The 19,633-nt window shown below is 36.1% G+C and overlaps 1 protein-coding gene across 1 annotated transcript; it reads left to right on the top strand.

Moving 5' to 3' along the window:
* Positions 1 to 13,965: 13,965 nt before the first annotated feature.
* Positions 13,966 to 18,624, top strand: LOC122073447 (polygalacturonase At1g48100-like). The gene is made up of 7 exons (XM_042638037.1): positions 13,966 to 14,418; positions 15,244 to 15,375; positions 15,583 to 15,813; positions 15,902 to 15,949; positions 16,052 to 16,259; positions 17,429 to 17,619; positions 17,933 to 18,624. Exons 1-7 carry the CDS (start codon positions 14,062 to 14,064, stop codon positions 18,323 to 18,325), a joined length of 1,560 nt encoding a protein of 519 aa, XP_042493971.1. The 5' UTR covers positions 13,966 to 14,061; the 3' UTR covers positions 18,326 to 18,624.
* The last annotated feature ends 1,009 nt before the right edge of the window (positions 18,625 to 19,633 follow it).

A 19,633-nucleotide genomic window follows, 5' to 3' on the forward strand; every position in this document is an offset into this window, starting at 1 on the left:
GGATGCAACCAGGCACAGGCGAGGCCTTTTGGTATAAGCAAAGAATTATATATGAGGATGATATGAAGTGTTGTGGATTTTGCATAAAATCTGGGCACATTGTAGATGAGTGCAGAGCTAAAAAATCTACTGACGAACATAAAGTACGGCAGCAGCAGGGCTCAATACCAGGGGTGGTTTACCCTAAGATTGCTGGTCGTGGATGGCAATGTGAAGGAGCTCCAGTGAGATCACAGGGCAGAGATCTCTCCCAATTGCCTATTAGGTTTCCTTCCTTATCTGGGAATCAAATCAGCGTGGAGATTGATCAAGATTGGGATTCTAATATGGCTAATGGTCAAATTCATATTGACCTACCAAATATGATTGATTCTCAATATGGGAGGAATATCCCTTATATGCCAAGTGGGAATAATCTCTTGAATTTGGATCCGCTTGACGTTAGCAATAAGGATGACTCGCTCCATGGGTCTGATGGGCCTGGAAGTGGGTCACCCAAGGAACTGGATTATGGAGTGGAAGGTAAGAGGCAACACTCTATCAATGGCATTGTTCAGAGGCGTGAAGAGCAATTATCGTAAGAAGGGGATGACCTGGTCCAATTAGAGGGAAATAGGAAGCGATAGGAATGGGGGGATGAAGCAACCCACTCGATAGAGGCGGACAGTCATGACCTTGGTGCTGGGCTCAGAAGTCTTGGCCGGAGTGATCGCGAGACAGCTCTTTAAGGGGTGGTCGAAGCGCGGACAGGGACTTCAGGAGAAATTCATTATATACTCTGTGCTACAACAGGATAACGTGATTGCAAATGTTAGCCCCATTCATATGCAGGGAGGTAATGCCGTAGTGCCACATCCTTAGATGGCACATAAGGATAAAATGCTATGGGAAAGGGAAGAGGTTGCGCGGGTAATTGTGAGACAGAAGAAAGGGAAACAGACGGCTAATACGGAGCAGACTTTGTGTAAGTATGATTGTCATGGTTTTAAGTATCTCCGATACCGATACGATACCCTCCGATACGTATCTTAAATTTAGCCGATCGATACGATACACATCGATACGATACATAGAATTTTTAAAACCCTTTCGTATCGATATATATCCTACAATACATACCGATATGCATCAATACACCACCAATACACATCGATACGATACAATATGCCTCGATACGACTATGAAAATTATAAAATTGAGGTAAAATGTACATTTCGGTATGTATTGGTACGTATCGGTGAGTATCGATATGTATCAATCGGTATGTATCGGTATATATTGGCACGTATCGGTGAGTATCGATATATATCGGTACGTATCGGTGAGTATCAATACATATCGGTGAGTATCGGTATGTACCGATACAGTGCGCTATGGTCATATAATGGCCAAGATGGGTAATTTTTCAGAAAAACATGATTTTTTGAAGGGTTTTTGTTCCAAAGTTACTGTCAGTCATATTTCTCTCTAACTAAAGTAGAAATCAAGGTTGGGAACAATTATTTTACATTTATGGGACAACTACAAACCTTGAATTCTTAGTACGATACCCTCAATTTAGTGTTTATGCATAATACATGTTATCAATAGCTTTTTTTAACAAACTCTTTATGCAAAAGTGTTTAAAAAAAATATTTCCTACCCATTTATGTGTGTATCTTTATCGTATCTTAGTGTATCTTCGATACGATACGATACTCTCCGATACGTATCTTAATTTGGCCGACCGATACAGTGACCGATACCGATACTTTAATCCTTGGGTTTAGTTGACTCTTTTTATGTTTAAATTGATGAGAGATTTATCGGGCACAACAACCTTTTTTTTTTCTCAAATTTGTTTCTAGAATTGTAAATAGGCATAAATTTTGATTTAATTTTTTAAAAAAGAGTGAACCGAGACAACTTTATCAAACGCTTTTTAGGCTATTTCTCCATTTTTAGGAACAAGAAAACGGAGAAACGACAGAAACAAAATGTTGTCAAACGATGCCTACATCTATTCTACTCGTGAACATAATGGTATAAGTCTGCTTGATTGTGAGACTGACTAATCAAACATAGATGAAATTTGGCCAAGTGATCCAGGAATCCTTTGTGGAAGGACTCTCGCTCAATGGATCAAAGTTAGGACAGAAATAACAGGCTTTAAGACCTGCTGGCCTAACCGTCTATTGGGACCAGCAAAAGCATATCTCATGCTGTTTCGATGAGCCATCCCTTGAGCCTTGGAAGATAGCTAGAAGCTGAAAAAGGAAAGGACAGAGATGCCAATGGGGTAGGCTGGACGTGGGTTTCAACAATGCCACATCACACACTTCAAACGGTGTTCCTCAAAGTTCAGAACTTACCCCACACTGCCCCATGAAGTAAACATGAAGCAACAATTTACAACTCAGGCCAGGTTTGGGTTCATTCTGGTTCAAAATCTACCAATTCCCCAACCCATCGGTTCGAATTTGATTCTAACCTGGGGAAAGTTGATGCGATATGCCGATACCTCATACCCTAATCATTAGGAAAGGGGAAAGGCGGCACTGGTTGAGATCAGGGTTCGGAGTATCGATATTGTATCGACCAATATATATCAATATTAGTGGTACTTCATATCGATACCATATCAATATTGATGATGTGTATCGATCTGTATTGATGACTAAATGATTCAAAAAATAGTTAGAAGCCGTCTACATTTAGAAATAGGTCGCGTTTGGGAACATTCTGAAAAAGTATTTTCAGTGTTCATTTTTGTTCTCTCGATGTGAACCGGGCGTAAAACTAGAGACCAGGATCCTCTCTCTAGCCCTGGAACTTGAAATGGGTTGTGTGTGCTTGCTTGCGGTTGAGGTGAAGAATGGAAGAATTAATTCACCCATAAAAGAAAATGAGAAAAGTATATAAGAAAAGGGAGGGGAATTTTTTCCCACAAGCTAAACCCTGATTTAAGTAACAAGAGATGAAGGTAAAGGGTATTGAGATTTGGGTATAGGTATAACTCATTCTTTAAAACCTATCTATTAAGGAGAGTGTGCTGAAGTATCTATATATCTTTATATTGGGTTATCCACATTCAATGTGAGATTATTAGTTCCGCTTTCGACATGGAACCCCGACAATCTTCCCTTCCATGCGTAGGAACAATTGAGATCTTCTCTGACTTTATCTATAGAGACACAATGGGTTGATACAACCTGATTCTACCACACTCTTAGCTTTGATACCACTTATTAGGACTTGAGTAGAATTCATCTTTAAAACTAGCCATTAAAAATAAGGCGTCCAAGTACTTATGAATCTCCACTTCAGTCTACTTACATCCAATGTGAAATTATTATTTCCGCCTTCCATGAGAAAGGGTGGAGCTCTTCTGTGACACAACAGAGGTGGCATCGTATATTTAACGGTCTAGATCACCTCAAGGCACCCCCCTATGTTGGGTCCATGCCTGGGTGCTTTAGGCTAAGTGTGTTAATTGGTTCGGTTTTGGTGTAAACGGTTCGATTTGGTTCGATGCAAGAATTTTTTGATAAAACCAAAATTGAACCGTTTAATAAACAGTTTCATATATGAGAACCTAAACCATTTATAAACAGTTTTGGTTTAAACTTTAAACGATTTTCTTATGTTTTGTAACTTTTTATCCAAACAACTTCTTTACCTTTAAAATTTTTAGTGAAATGGTTGTAAATTGTAACATTGAATTGAATGGTTTATTGTTGCATGTTTATTTATTTATTTATTTATTTATTTATTTTTTATAGTTGTTTAATGTAAACTTATTATTATTATTTTTTTTATTGAAATGTATGTAAACTTAACATTGAATGACTTAAACTTACTATATGTTAATCGGTTTAACAGTTCATTTAAACGGTTTATCAACGGTTTAAACTTTTAAAATCAAAACTGAATCATGGTTTCAATTTTAAAACTAAAACTGAACCATTTAATAAAAAGTTTCATAGTTTTTGCATAAACGATTCGGTTTGATTTCGACAAACGATTTCGGTTTTAAATTCACATCCTTACTTTAGGCTATTGGAGGCACGTTACCACCCCTGTTATGCCACAAAGGAATGGAATCCCATGAAGAACCCCAACAAAGGGGGACAGCCGAGACACCTTGAGGAGGACTTGACTCCCCATGTAAAAGTAAAACACTCCTACCATTCACTTCGGTTGTCCTTCGAAACCCAAAAACTCAAATCACTTACGTAAGTACAGTATAGAGGTACATAAGAGGTTAGTACATTTTGATTTCTAGAAAGAAAATAAGTAACATAAGAGGTACAGTTTAATCACTGAATTCAAAGTTGATTTTTGAACATCTAACAAAAAATATTTAATTTTCACAATGTACAACTTATAAGAAGGTTATTCATAACCACTGGTAAGCATACCATTACCGTTCGCATAGGTATGTTTCAAGAATTGGGAGAATGTATTGAGGATATCTTAGTTGAATTTGATTCCCAGAAGCTGATCTCCTTCCTTGGTTCCCCGGACTCCATCCCTTCAGCTGTAGTATTGTTCGTGATAGCCAATCTCTGTCTTCTTACTTTAGGAGTTGTAGCTTCTCTTTTATTCTAAAGAATACCAACATGGTGGCAGAAACCTTGGCCAAGAAATCCAAATCACAGACGTGTGTGACCATTTGGTAAACTTCCATTCCATTGTTTATCGGTATCTGTAACAATGATGTTAAACCCATGTGTTATTCACGTCACCAATAAATTATGTTTACCAAAAAAAATAAAAAATAAAAAATAAAATAAAAAATTAAAAAATTAAAAAAATAAAAAAATAAAAAATAAAATGGTGAGTTGGCATCATTGTTTGAAATTTTGGATTAGATTTCATCTTTTTTTATTTTATTTTATTTTATTTAAAGTCCATAAATACTAAAAAATCTTAATTTTCTTTGGCAAAATCTTTCATTTGCTATTAAATCAAGATTCGGTAGTCCATTGTGAAGCATCTACTTCAACATTTAGGTGAATTTGAAGCACCATTTAGTCCAATAAATTTTAAAATTTCTACCTATAATGTTATTGTGATGAATTTAAGAGATTTTCCTTGAGTCTAAAACCAAATTGTCATATTTACCCAAAAAAAGGTTAAAATATATAAAGAGAGGCTTTATTAGAATTTCCCTTTGATCAAAATGTGGTCATTTAACCACAACCAGATTTCAACTGAAATTTTGATCGAACTTTAAAATATTTTGGTTTCAATCTAGGTCCCTATTTGCCTCAGTGTGCACTTTGCACCAAAAAAAAAAAGGAGATCTAAGTTTACAATGCAAGTTCTTAATTTTTGTATGAATATAACTTAGGAAAAAATTGTCTTACACCGGTGGCTAAATGATGGGACAGTCCAGATATGACCCCCATCACTCTCCACTTCTCCTCCCTCCTATTGTACACTATTGAGAGGCAACGGTAAATCCAGAGTCCCATTTATCGTGGCCTTAGGAAAACTCAGACCTGTAATTTATCTAGTCTTGCATTAGTATAATGAGAACTCACGTAAATATTATAGTTTCTCTAGTTCATCTACAAAAGAATAATAACGTAAATCGCCTCATCCTTATATCAACTAGATGAGGTTAGCTACCAAGATTTTTTCTCTCAAATCAATTCTATTCAAGTTATATTATTTTGAATTCTAAACTAATCAATGATTTTCCTCTCATTTCTCATAAAGTCATTTCAGATTTACCTTGAGAAAGAAAGAGATCAAATTTGTTAATTGAGAGAGAGAGAGAGAGAGAGAGAGTTTAACAATTCCCTCCTCCCTCCTAATTAGCACCTTCAGGTGGGATTTCATGGAAACTTGGATCATCGTTTTCTTTCTTTTGCCCTTTTTTGTTTGCTGACAATTGAACAAGGTGGACTGCCGTACAGAAGAATACAGAGATAAACTACCGACAATCCAATCACAAGATCATTATTATTATCGCTATCAGGTCCTGTTGCCCAGCGCCCAGGCTGGAGGGTGATATCAGTATATATATGACCCACCCCGTGAACCCGACTCTGTTGGATGCCTCATGCCTACCCCCTCACTAGTGTAGGGGCTGCACAACTTCGTAGTCTATTTTTTTTTTCTTCTAAATTATTAGAAATAAAGGTTTTCCTGAGGAGTGTGGCCCTTGTGTCCACATGCATGTGAAAACGAAAAATAACATATCTGTAGATTCTTTCTCGTGGGTTCTCATTAGTTTTCATGGACATGCAAGAGCCATACTCTCTTATAAAAGAACACATTTTATTATTGCGAGAAAAGATTCCCACAACATTAATTCAAAATCGAAATTTTATACCCTCACCTTAAAAAAATATTATAACTTTCCTTCTATAAATTGTCCTAAATGCTCTTATTGGTTAGAGACGTCTTTTCTAACCTCCTCATTCGTCAAAAACTACATAAGGATGTAAGAAGAACTACTCCCTTATTATTATAGGAAAAAAGAAGCTACTAAATCACTTGACCCATGTGCCTAAACATAGTCGTTCTGAAATGACTGCCCCATGCACCCACCTTTTACAAATTGAAACATCACTGATGAATGATGATCAACCCCCTGTGTGTCCCTTCATTGACCCCACACTAGTGTAGAGGCCACACGTCCAAACAACATTTTTCTTACTCCCTCAAACCATGCGACATTGCTGATTTGTATCAGTCAGTTATCAGTATCATTCAAGGCAGAAACCAATAAATATTAGCTGATCTGATCCGATACGATACCTAAAATCCTGCTTACCGGACTGTTTTAAGGTGAAATTACAGCCCTCAAAAGCAAATGTTTTAGATTATCAATGTCATGATCAAACGTTTTGGAAACTTCAAGAAGGGACAGAATAGAAGAGATAGAAGATAGATCCGTGATTGCTAGGACTTGTAGGCCATTAAATTAAATCATAGTCCCCACAAATATACACCAACAAAGGAAGGATGAGTACAGCAGCTTCCCTTGTCTTCTGCAACTTAAGAAATCAGTTTTTAGATTCTCAAGCCCTAGAAAGCTTGTGTCTGAAAAATCACATGCTCAACAACAACACCACCAACGATAAGAAGATCTACCTTGGAAACCAAGATAAGACTCTCTGTTCTTTGTGAAAGTATATTATTATAAATTAGATTGATCCGTGACCCTATCTCTTCCTGTTTGACCATGTAATAAGACAAGACTCTTAGTTTGTTTGTTTTTTTTTTTTTTTTTTTTTTTTTTAAAGAGAGAGAGAATCCAATTGTCTGGTTAATTTCGTTAACGAACGAGATCTCAACCTACTAACTAATTATGTAAAGGTGATCATCCACGGGCAGTTGTTTAAGCCACAAAAGTTTAAGGCAATAACAAATTTGATGGTAGGTAGGGTAAAGTTGTTGAGGAGGAAACCTGCCTTTTAAAATAAGTAAATAAAGCATAGAAAAAGTGAGCTCTATAACTAGCTCCAATTGAATAGGTTGAGGAGAAGGGCTAGTTCCTTGGGTCATTACGTAAGCCTCGGGCTAGTGCTTTATTTAAACTAGTTTTGAACTAGAGTGGAAGGAATGTGATGCCCTTAAATGTTCTGGGCCACAAGTATGTTACACTGATGTATTTAATGAGTCTATAACTTTGGCCGATGAGTTTGAGTAATCTTTGAAAATTTTATCATGATGGAGATAGATCATTGCAACTGTTGGTATATTCTTGGCAGTGCACGAGGGCTAATGGAAACGCACGAAAAAATATTCATAGCAATGTCATTTTTTCTTTCATAAGGTATAGGTTGATCATTTTAGCTCTCCATTTGTCTAGGCGTATGAACCATACTCTCCACAAAAAAACATTTTCTCTTATTATTAGTTTAAATTAATTAATGCAGTTGTAACATATTGAACACAAAAGAGCATGGAATTGTTACAAAAAAAAACAAAAGAACATGGAATTGATTGTCTCCTATTATACTATTGGGCAGGTGGGTTTTGATGAGGAGTGTTAAATGGTCGGTTCAGTTGGTCTGAATCGGGGTTTTTTTTTTTTTTTTTAATCAAAACGGATCAGTTAAGGTGAGATTTGGTTCGGCCATTTCAATCAAGTTCCACTTTGAGTTTTAACAAATTGGCTTAACGAGCTCTTATCAGTCACTATCAGGTTTTTATTGGTTTGGTTGTAGTTTTCCGTATATAAAGATGGATATAGAAATTGTTCTTTGTCCGGGAGCTGTGGCTTACACTAGTACTCTCTGTGTCTATCTTTCTCCTTCAATAAGGTAAAGATGTCATTTCATAAGAGTGGAGAAGAGAGATAGATACATGGGAGGGCTGCCATAAAACCATGTTTTCGGACAAAATATATCCCCCACATAGATATTGGAAAATGAACACTACTTGGTCGCATGGCTCCTGCACCTAGACACATGAGTGCATAAAACCGCCACCCTCATGAAATGAATTTTTTCATTCATGTTGATGCCTAGTGTGCATTCTTATTGGCCATTGCGTTGGCACAAAGGCCACGAGACCATGCAGTGATCTCCTACCCATGCAACCATTTTCTTCATCCATTTTTGATCGATTTTTCGTTTCGATAGATTTTATAGAGCGGTTTTGATTTGTGCTTGTTTCGAAAAACCCAAATCCTAAACCATCTGAAAAGGGTTTGATTCAATTTTTTGGTCGGTCGAACCGATTTGGGCTGACTTTTGATACCTCTAGAGTCCTGGTCTATCTGTTGATAGTGTATTAGGGTAAAATGCTAAACTTCTCATGCTTCATCCCCAAATTACATTAGAAGGAGCTTAAATTGATTATCTGCATGTGTTTAGTTTACTAGTTGTTTACATTGCAATAAGGAAAAGAAGACAAATAATTGAAGCCAAGACAAAAGGAAAACCTACTTATCAATTTATGAAGTTCACGAGGGGGACCCAAAGTTCACGAGCTTGCAAACACCAAAAGACGGCTAAGACTAAGAGGGTCCCACTCAATCCAATTTCTTCCCAGAAGTCTATACAATATTCATTGATGATGGCCACAAAACAGTCTATAAAAAATAAAGAACTGAAAAATAAATAAATAAATAAAAGAAGGCCGAAACATTCAATCCACCATAGAAAATTTTCAAATAGAAGTTGAATAATAAAAAATATAAAATTGTTCATTAAAATAGGGAGATGATAGGAGAAAGGGACTACACATTTTGTGTGGTGTGTGTAAACTCTTGGCATAGAAGATAAGCTGGTAAAAAAATGATTGGGGAATTCCTTATTTTCAAGGAAAGGGTGTTCATGTTCATGTTGCCACGTCCTTATTTCAATATCATTTATTAGGATTTGGGAAGGTAATCAAGTCCTTATATGCCTTTAGAGCGGACTATTCAATGTGTGATTATTAATTTCGCATGAAACCCCAACAATATGTAAGATATCTAATAATATATAACGAAGTTGTTAATTTCTCTTTTATTTTTTTTTCTTTTTCATTTAATATTTAAACTTCATTTCGGCTAACATCAAGCAGTATTAATTTGTTTTTCATGCTAACCAACAGTACAATATTATAGCACGGCGTAAAAATCCTTCAGTCAACGCCGAAATTCTTTTTAAAGTCTCGGAACATTGGTTTCACATGTACCTATCGTAAAATTTATTGGTTAATATTGTTTATGCATATATACTTATATCATAGTTCAATATTCTATGTCGCATCAAGTATGAAATATATCAGATTCTAATACTAATTGTAAAAATAATCATAAAATATATAGATTTTCTTTTTTCAGGCTAGAAGAAAATTATATAATGTACCAACTTTTTATTTTGGGCAAACATAAAATATCAACTAAGAACTTCAAGGATCAAAGAATGTTGAAAATAATTTTAACCATTAAAATGTTGAATAAGAATATCAAGTCCCACACCATCAAACCCTTTCGTTTTTTTGTTATTTTTAACTGGGTCAAATCCATATGATAGGCTCATATATAAGATTTATGCTTTCATAAAACTAATCAAAATTTTTATTCAACATTTATTTCCACTATTCTTGGTTATATCCAAGAAATCTTAATTTTATACTTTTAATGATGAATTTGTGCTAGCAATTCCCCACTATAGCTGTTGTTGCACATGTTTTATCTTAAAACAATTGAAATGAAAATCAAATCATGAAAATCTGTAGCCATTAATGCAAGATAGCTATTCAAGATAGATAATACTAACAACAACAATTTAGTCTTTTCTCAGGTAGATGGAGATCCTTCAAAATATAATATCATAACTTATAATTATGAGTGAGAGAGATAATATCATAACTTATAATTATGAGAGAGAGAGAGTGAGTACATCTATTAAAAAAAAAAAAAGATCATATTCAGTGCACAAAACTTTCATCATTGCAAGGTTTAAGAAAGTCATAATGTACGCAACATTGCCTTTACCATGGAGAGAGGCTGTTTCTTGATTCCATAATCATTAATGAAACAACTTTACCGTTGTGCTGAGACCCACCCTCATAATGTACATCTATGATCATACTAGGTATATGCTACTGGCTAGTTATTCAATGTAGTTCAGTTTGTAATTATTCTCTTATATGCATGATGGCATACATTGAGCCTTTATTTTAGGATTCTTTGGCCCATCTTGACACTTGTTTTTATTTATTTCCTGGAAAAATTACATCTTTGGCACCTGTAATATGGATAATACAGGGGACCAAGTTTGTCTACACCCGTGGTGAAAAGAGAATCTTTACATGTAAGGGCATTTAACCCTTTGGATTAGCATAACAAAAGGTATCTTCAATTTATACAATAGAAAGTGGAAGTTAAATAATGACAAAGAAGTCCAATCATATGTAAGGGTGTTAATCGGTTAGGTTTTAGTTTAAACGGTGCGGATCGGTTTGTTCATATTTTTTTGACTAAAACCATAACGGCATCATTTACTAAACGGTTCCACTTTCTGAAACCGTGACCGTTTAGTAAACGGTTTTGGTTTTCACGGTTTCTAAACGGTGTCGGTTTCACGATTTTAAATGGTTTCGATTTCAGTTTATTTCAAACGATTTGTAAAACGGTTCACAATCGGTTTGTTATAACTTGCAACCATCTCTAAACTGAAGATCATAAGCTTATCAAAAAATAATTGACAACCACAAATAAGAGATTCTATATTAACGATGGTATGTCTTAATTTGATAATCTATAACTATTTCTTTGCATGACCATTCTCAAACATTTATAACTAATATTATACAACATCCAAATCCAGCCTTCTACAGCATAAAATATTAAAACGATAGATGGTTCAGCCAAAACACACCATCTATGATAACATAATAACATAGTAACATATATGGGTTACAAATTCATGATCTAAATCCTAAACTTGAATTGAATTGCAATTATCATACAAAAGCAGGATGGACACTTAATTTAATTGTTAATTGTTATACGGATTACTGCCCATTCTTTATTTAATTGTTATACGGATGAATCGGATCGGTTTGAACGGTTTAAACGGTTTTAAACGGTTCGGTTTAAATGGTTTCAATTTGGTTTGAAACCATCGGGTTCCACGGTTAAAATCGACCCAACCCGTTTAGCTAATCGGCCTGAAACTTGAAACCATAACCACACAATTTACTAAACGGTTTTGCGGTTTCGATGTAAACGGGTCGATTCGGTTTTAGTAAATGGTTTCAGTTACAAATTCACATCCTTCATCATATGGTCACATCACCAGTGTAAAGTGCAAGAGAGATTTCTCTACTTCATACCAAATCTAACATTTTCATAGCACGAGGATCATGCAAGCATAAATATGACATGGACCCTTCTTATCTCTAGGAATATTAGAAATTCTTGGATTTCCCATAAAATATATATAACTCATCTTCATTTTTCGATTTTAAAATAAGGATGTAAATGTCATTGCCTTCACATTCTCTTTCCTTCTGCCATTCTCTCCTCTCTGATTACGTGGGTTCTCTATATATAAACATTGAAACTCTCTTTCCAAATTTTATTGGATTGTCTGAGAGATTTTAATACATGCGAACAACTTGTAGATCTCGTGCTTTTATTATTATTATTATTATTATTATTATTATTATTATTATTATTATTATTATTATTATTATTATTATTATTATTATTATTATTTATTTATTTATTTATTTATTTATGAAAATAAAATTTTAAGAGCTCTACAAAAATCGAAGGAACTACAACCTAAAAGTAAAGTAATGATAGTTGGACACTTCGACCCTTTTTTGTTGTTTGAGGAAAGAAATGAAACTGTGGGCTTGTAGTGGTTTCCTTCTTTCTTTCTTTTGTTTTTTGGGTAAATTCCTTCTTTCTTTCTTAAGATGGTTAGTCAGGTATTACAACCCAAAAAGTGTATCTTTTTGATTGATTTTATGCAGAAATTATGGAAACTTTACTCCGAAATCAGGCTAGAAAATTAGTTCCTATTTGAATTATTCATTCCCATTTTTATGGGTCACTAGAAAAATGAATATATAAATTATAGAAGAACTATATATATATATATATATATAGAGAGAGAGAGAGAGAGAGAGAGAGAGAGAGAGAGAGAGAGAGAAAGAGAGAGAGAGAGAGAGAGAGAGAGAGAGAATATGTCTGGCATTTGTTGCTAGTTAAGAAGACAAAGCACAAAACTATCACCCGTGAACCTTGCATGTGACCAAGAGGAGCTGTTATAATCAGTGGCCTTGACAAGCTATAGACCCATTCACGTGTCTCCTTGGCTTTTATGTGAAATATTACAACCATAGAGTATACTCCATAAATAAATATATAATAATATTGAAATGCAAAAGAGAAAGAAGAAAATAATGAAGGAAAAAGATGTAGAGGATGAGAAGGCAAGCCCAACCTTTAATTGAAGAAAGAGAAGAAGAAAGTTCTGTTGCTGTATTCCTCATGTGTATATATTTTAAGATATTGGTTGGCATGCATTGGATAACATTTGATCCGACAACTTAAAAGATGCTTGTTTAAATACAAAAATGGCTTTAAAATCCTTTAAAACTAGAACAAATAATGTGATAAATCCTATATGACTTCTTTCAAAATTCTTTAAATAGCCACTTGCCCATGCATTATAAACAAGGGGTAAATTAAGAGGAAAATGTATAATTCTTATAGTATTTTTTTTTTATTTAAACAAAAATAATATGTTCTCCCCACCCTTAAAAAAAATAAATAAATAGGGTTGTTTGTCAATTATTGTGTTTCGTAAGTTAAGACATGGATACGCTTCTATTGGGTTGATTAGTTATCGGTCTATAATTGGGCCTAAGGTTATTAGTCTAATCAATCTACGATTAGGCTTTAAACAAGCTAACTGACTAATCAGGTTATAAACAGTTCAAAAAAGGGTTATAATCAAACTAAATGAGATTAAACTGATTAATCGATCGGTCTTGCTCAGGCCATTTTCGGGTCAATACCTTGCATTGAGAACTCTAAATTAATTTAGTAATAGGTTAGACTGGTCTTAAGCGTCAACTGGTCGGTTCAAGTCAGGCTTACTGGTGCGGGCCAAGTTTTGACACCCCTAATTATAACCCTTATTTATATAGATATTAGAAAAAAAAAATTTGTGATTGTGAAATATGTATTGAAGTAGAGTTCCAATAGTACAACTTTAGATTCTATTCAGTAGACAGAACCCACATAAAGGAAAGTTTTAAGATGTCCTGGCACAAGTAACTGAAGTGTCACATGCCATGCCCAATCAGTATATCTCATAAATGGGAATTTTTCCTATTGTGTTTAATAAATCCCAACCAATTGTCACAAAAAAGAAAGTACAAAAAATAATAAAGTATAATTAATACAAGAAGAATTAAAGAAGGAAAACGAGAATGAAAAGGTTAATAGCTATCTTTATGAAACACCCTTTGCGCTTATATGTGTTCTCTATTTAAACCCAACCAAGCACTCCTCCTTTCACTCCACTATCTATCTACAAACACATTCTCTCCCCTTTCTTCTCTGCCTCTTCTTCTCTCTGTCTTTTCCTCCCTCTCTTAGAAATGAGTGGTTTTGCTCTTAAAAGCCTTACATTTTTCCTTCTCATATGCTTCCTTGTTTGGTGTTCTAGTCTTGAGCTTTGTAATGCTAGAAGAGGAAGGCATTGGAGGCAAACCAAGGATGAATCAGCTTCTCTTTATAAGAAGAAAGTAAAGAGCCATGCTAGTAGTGGTAGCCATTATCATCAAGGAATCCATGGAGGCACTAGTAAGCCGAAAAAATCTCCGCCGCCGGCGCATAAAGGACACACCAGTCCTACGGCACCGCCGCCGGCGAAGGGATACAATGCCGGCCATTCTACTGTCTTCAACGTTGTAAATTTCGGTGCTAAGGGAGATGGAAGTACAGACGACACAAAGGTGATGGGTCTCTTTTCTTCTTTCTTCACACACACCATTGTTATCCACGTAAGCTTAGAATTGATATAGCAGAGATGAGCAAAAAATTCTGGTCCAAGAGGGATCCCTTTTTCATTTTCCAAAAAGTGGAGGGTAATTTGGTCAAATCACCCCATCGGGCTAAATTCGTTATAATCACGAGGAAGTTTGTTTACAGTTGAAAGTTGAAAGTTGAATCCAACGGCCAAAAACCGTATTTGTCCCTATAGTTGTTAGTTGTCCGTTGTTATTGTCTATATATGCTAGAGGGAAAAGTTCGGTGTATAAGCTCTTACATAGGATAGGATATTATAATAAAATAAATAGAAAAAATAAAGGGTACATGACGAAACTGAAAGCCAAAAGTCGGGTGGGGCCCACTGAAAAATTATTTTCTCGTTGTGGCAGTTTGGTCAAGATTCTATGAATAGACATCAATTTCTCTTTCTTTTTTAAACTACCAAAATCATATTGATCTTCTCTTTCTCTTCTCATGGCTTGAGAAATCGGATCGGATAGACCTGAATCAGTTGGATCAGATCCCAATTCTTATCGATGCCATATCAGTGGATACAAAGGGTAAAATGGTAGAAAAAATTTAAAATATCAAAATCAAGGGTATTTTTGTTCGATCCAGGGTGAACCAGATCAGGATCGATATCGACCTTGATCAATCCGATTCCATGTTCTTAAACCATAATAATTATATAATTAAGAGAATTCATCATCAGGATTAGTTATTTATGTTGGGGATTCTGTTATTTTGGGTTCAATTTACTCAAATTGTTGTGTATGGCTGCAACACAGGCATTCGAAGATGCATGGGCAGCTGCTTGTAAGGTGGTGGGATCAACGGTCATTGTGCCATCAAAGTTCGTTTTCCTTGTGGGACCTATTTCATTCTCAGGCCCTTATTGTCAACAAAACATTGTTTTTCAGGTGAGTTGCAGGATATCATCCATTACAGGGTTAGAATCGGCGATGGGATCGGCCTGCGCCAAAATTCCAGATCGGAATCAGCCAGAAATTGGCTGAGAATGGTTAAAATCGAAAATGGCCGATTCCAACGATTCCGATCCGCTTCCTCAAACCCTGATCCATTGATGTCCAATTCAAAATTGGTTTGACATATTGGATCCCTTGCAGCTTGAAGGTACAATAATAGCTCCTACAAGCCCAAAGGCTTGGAGTCCTGGACTCTATCAATGGCTGCTATTCACAAAGCTGAAAGGGATAACCATCCAGGGTGGAGGTATCATCGACGGCCGGGGTTCAGTCTGGTGGAATGACAACCCTTTGGATGATCCGATCGACGATGAAAGGAGATTAATTGTTCCAATAGACCAAGATCCAGTACATAACAACTCGCAAATTCCGGTAAATATCGATGATCCCACCAGCTCCTTTAATGCACAGGGTTTCACTTTGCTGAGAGAACTGAGAATGTCTGTAATCATCTTAACAGATTAGTAACAGTGAAGTCAGTGGGAAAATGCCGAGTCTCAAACCAACGGTAATAACCATTTTTTCAAGTGATCTTCCAGAACACATTGCATGATGCATATAGCTAATTTAGTTCATCCTCATTGTGTATTTTATATATTTTTATGATCAGGCACTGAGGTTCTATGGAAGTTTTGAAGTGATGGTCACTGGCATAACAATCCAGAACAGCCCCCAGTGCCACCTCAAGTTTGACAACTGCATTGGAGTTGAGGTCTTTAACATGAGCGTTTCCTCCCCCGCTGACAGCCTCAACACTGATGGAATCCACCTGCAGAATTCAAAAGATGTGTTAATCCACAGCAACAACCTCGCTTGCGGTAATTCTACAATTATCAAAGGCTAGCTCTGTTTTTTTTTTTTTTTTTACCATCGTATTTCATAACACAGCCTCAAGCACTAGAGCAATTACTGAATCACAGATTAATTATGGTAAAGGATTTCTGAAGAGAATGAACACAAGGAAACCACATCAGGAAAGCTACTAAGTCCAACTGGTATAGAATTGAAGGCCGGGCAACATATTATTTCCTAGAGAAAGTTTTAAGAGTGTCACAAGCTAAAGCTTCATGGCCACATTTATCGACACATGTCATGCCCAGAACCATCAACAGTCCATCCAAATTACTCATTTAGGATTGGGTTCTGGGTCCTACACACTCGACATAGAACTACCCTTTCATTGAATTACCTACTTTTCCCATTAGCTTCCAACAACAGAAATTTGTCTCCTATTCCCATAATTTTGTCTCTTCATCCCTTCTACAGTCAAGTCTATAATCAACTACAATTTACTAAATTATTAAAGAAAAAAAAAATTTTAAAAGAAATATAACATCTCTTACTTTAGGACATGTGACTCTCATGATCAAGTGGGCTCGGAATATGTAGGTCAGACCACATTGACAGTGCTGCACTTAAGTCTGATGGTCAAACATTGAAAGGAAACAGCTAACCTGTGAATTCTGAGCCTCAAGAAGTGAGTTCACAGCCAAGACAAAGTGTGGTCCTGCATCACTTTATCTGATAGAAGAGACCACACCAGAATACCAAAGATTATACTTCTCTACTTCAAATATTGTCTGCAGGAAGGTGGAGCAAAATGGCTCTGACAGCATGATCTCATGTGCTAAGTAGCTGTCCACTGTAAACTATATACTGAAACCCACTTAGCAAACATTCCCTGCCAGTGTATTGGAACCAATCCCTTTGGATTCCAATTCGAAGGTTGACGATACGTACATCGCAATTAGCACAGAATTATGGCTGAAATAAGAGTCACAAGAGCTATACTATCAGAACAAATGTAAAAATCCAGACAGAAAAATTACAGCTCAAGATAATAACAATAATAAAAAAAAAAAAAGTCGAAGTCAAGGATTGACCAACTTACCTTGGACATCTGTTTTAGCAAAAGACATTTTCGCAAGAGATGAATGGTTTTCTGCATTGAGTATCTGCTAACAAAAAACTCCCATGCATTATACAGGAGATGACTGTGTTTCCATCCAGACTGGATGCTCAAATGTATACATACACAATGTTAACTGTGGTCCTGGGCATGGCATCAGCATCGGAGGGCTAGGAAAGGACAACACAAAAGCGTGTGTCTCAAACATCACTGTTCGAGATGTCATCATGCACAACACAATGACTGCTGTCAGAATCAAGACATGGCAGGTAAATCTACCACAATAACTCCCTTACATCCTCCTATACCCAGGTGAAATATAACCATCTTTGATGGATAATCACCCTACCAAGATGTAAGAACTCAACCGATTTAGTGAAACTCGCTGAGTTAACATAATTCAATCTAGGAGGTTGATCTGTGGTGTAAGTGTAACTATTGAATCTGATGAATGGGCCAAAAGCCTATATTCTTTAATTTCTTGGACCACTCTGAAAATCCCCATCAAACACTGGAAGGAAATTTGCCCTTCAACTTTTTTGGTTCAAAATTACTGAAAGGTCTAGTGTCTTTTCCTTGCAGGGTGGATCTGGCTCTGTACAAGGAGTACTGTTCTCAAACATTCAAGTTTCTGAAGTACAGCTTCCCATTGTAATCGACCAATTCTACTGCGACAAGAGCACATGCACGAACCAAACAGCAGCTGTGGCTCTATCGGGCATCACCTATGAGAGAATAAGAGGAACATACACAGTAAAACCCGTACATTTTGCATGCAGCGACAGTTTACCATGTACAGATGTCACTCTAACGTCCATAGAGCTAAACCCAATCCAAGAAAAATACCACATGTATGAACCTTTCTGCTGGCAGACCTTTGGGGAGCTGAGCACTCCCACAGTCCCACCAATTAGCTGTTTGCAGATTGGCAAGCCATCTAGCAATCGGATTCAATCCGATCACGATTACTGCTGAGCCTAGCTAGGATATTATAGTGTATACCTATGTGTGGTTGTGTTTTGCCGACCCCTTGATACCATCAGCTGTCTGCTCTATGAATTCTTGTTAAAAGTATTACGTCGCTTTCCAGTGGGTGTATGCAGGCTCTGTTATATTCCCAGAAGCCTACAGTGTACAGTATGAGGTAGCCCAGTTCCCTGGTGGCTTTCCCCATTACCAGAGAATGAACAGGTCATATGCTTGCTAGATGTGTAATTGATTACAATCCCCATAAATTTTATGTTTCTTCCTCTCTAGAGGATACATTAGCATAATTGTTGGAGCATGTGGCAATAGATAAGCATCAATACTTCTGTTATTTTGGGATTTTCTATGGATAAGTAGGAGATGGCAATATCTGATGTTTAAATTTCAGAATAACGTCTGATGGTACAGGGTAAATTGAAGAGCATCACTCATGAAACATTTCCCGCAAGTAAATTGCTGAGGCAGAGACCAGGAAATAAGAAATAGCACCCAAATGAAGGGAATAACACAGATTATATCCATAAGTGCATTCATATATGTGATCATTTCACACTGACCTATACAACTAAAAATACAAGTAGAGTTCATAGTAAGGGGAATCACAAAAAGATTGCAATATTTGAACCAAATGCAGCTGGCAAAACAAAATACATAATATCGGTAAAATAGCAGGGTTAAGTGGGTCCAATTGTTAAAGAGTAAGAATCAACCATCCAGGATTTCTTCCTTGCATCCTTCGTTTCTACCTCAGAACTCTCTCACATCTATATCTAGCTCACATTTGATTAATCATACTGAGGAGGCACTTATGGAGTAATAAATATTGATAAATTTATAGTATGCACATAATAGAGAGAAAATATTTGTCTTTACGATGAATCAGCATAGTCTGTGAGAAGGAAGAAATCAGATGTTCAACAATCTTCATGCATGCAGAACACTTTTCCCTTTATGTAATAGCAGTCACATAAATAAACACAAAATCAAGCAAATAAGTAGCACGAGAACTCTAGTATTTACATGGGCTAACCTCCTAGACTTCAACTTGAAATCCCCTTCTCAATAAAACCATCTTGCAAGGCAGAAACTTTCACTTACAACATGGTTTAAAGACTTGGCAGCAGAGATAAAAAGGTACAGCACAACAATGGTCAATTTACAAAAGCAGATAATCTACTCTCTCAGCAACAGAAAGAGCTCCACAAAAATTCTAAGACTGGGTTTTCTTAGACAAACATGCCCCACCAAATTGTTGGATGCTGCACTCAGAAGTTTTGAACCAAGTTTGACCATCCT

This window comes from Macadamia integrifolia, chromosome 3 (genome assembly GCF_013358625.1).
Source record: "Macadamia integrifolia cultivar HAES 741 chromosome 3, SCU_Mint_v3, whole genome shotgun sequence".
NCBI lineage: Eukaryota > Viridiplantae > Streptophyta > Magnoliopsida > Proteales > Proteaceae > Macadamia > Macadamia integrifolia.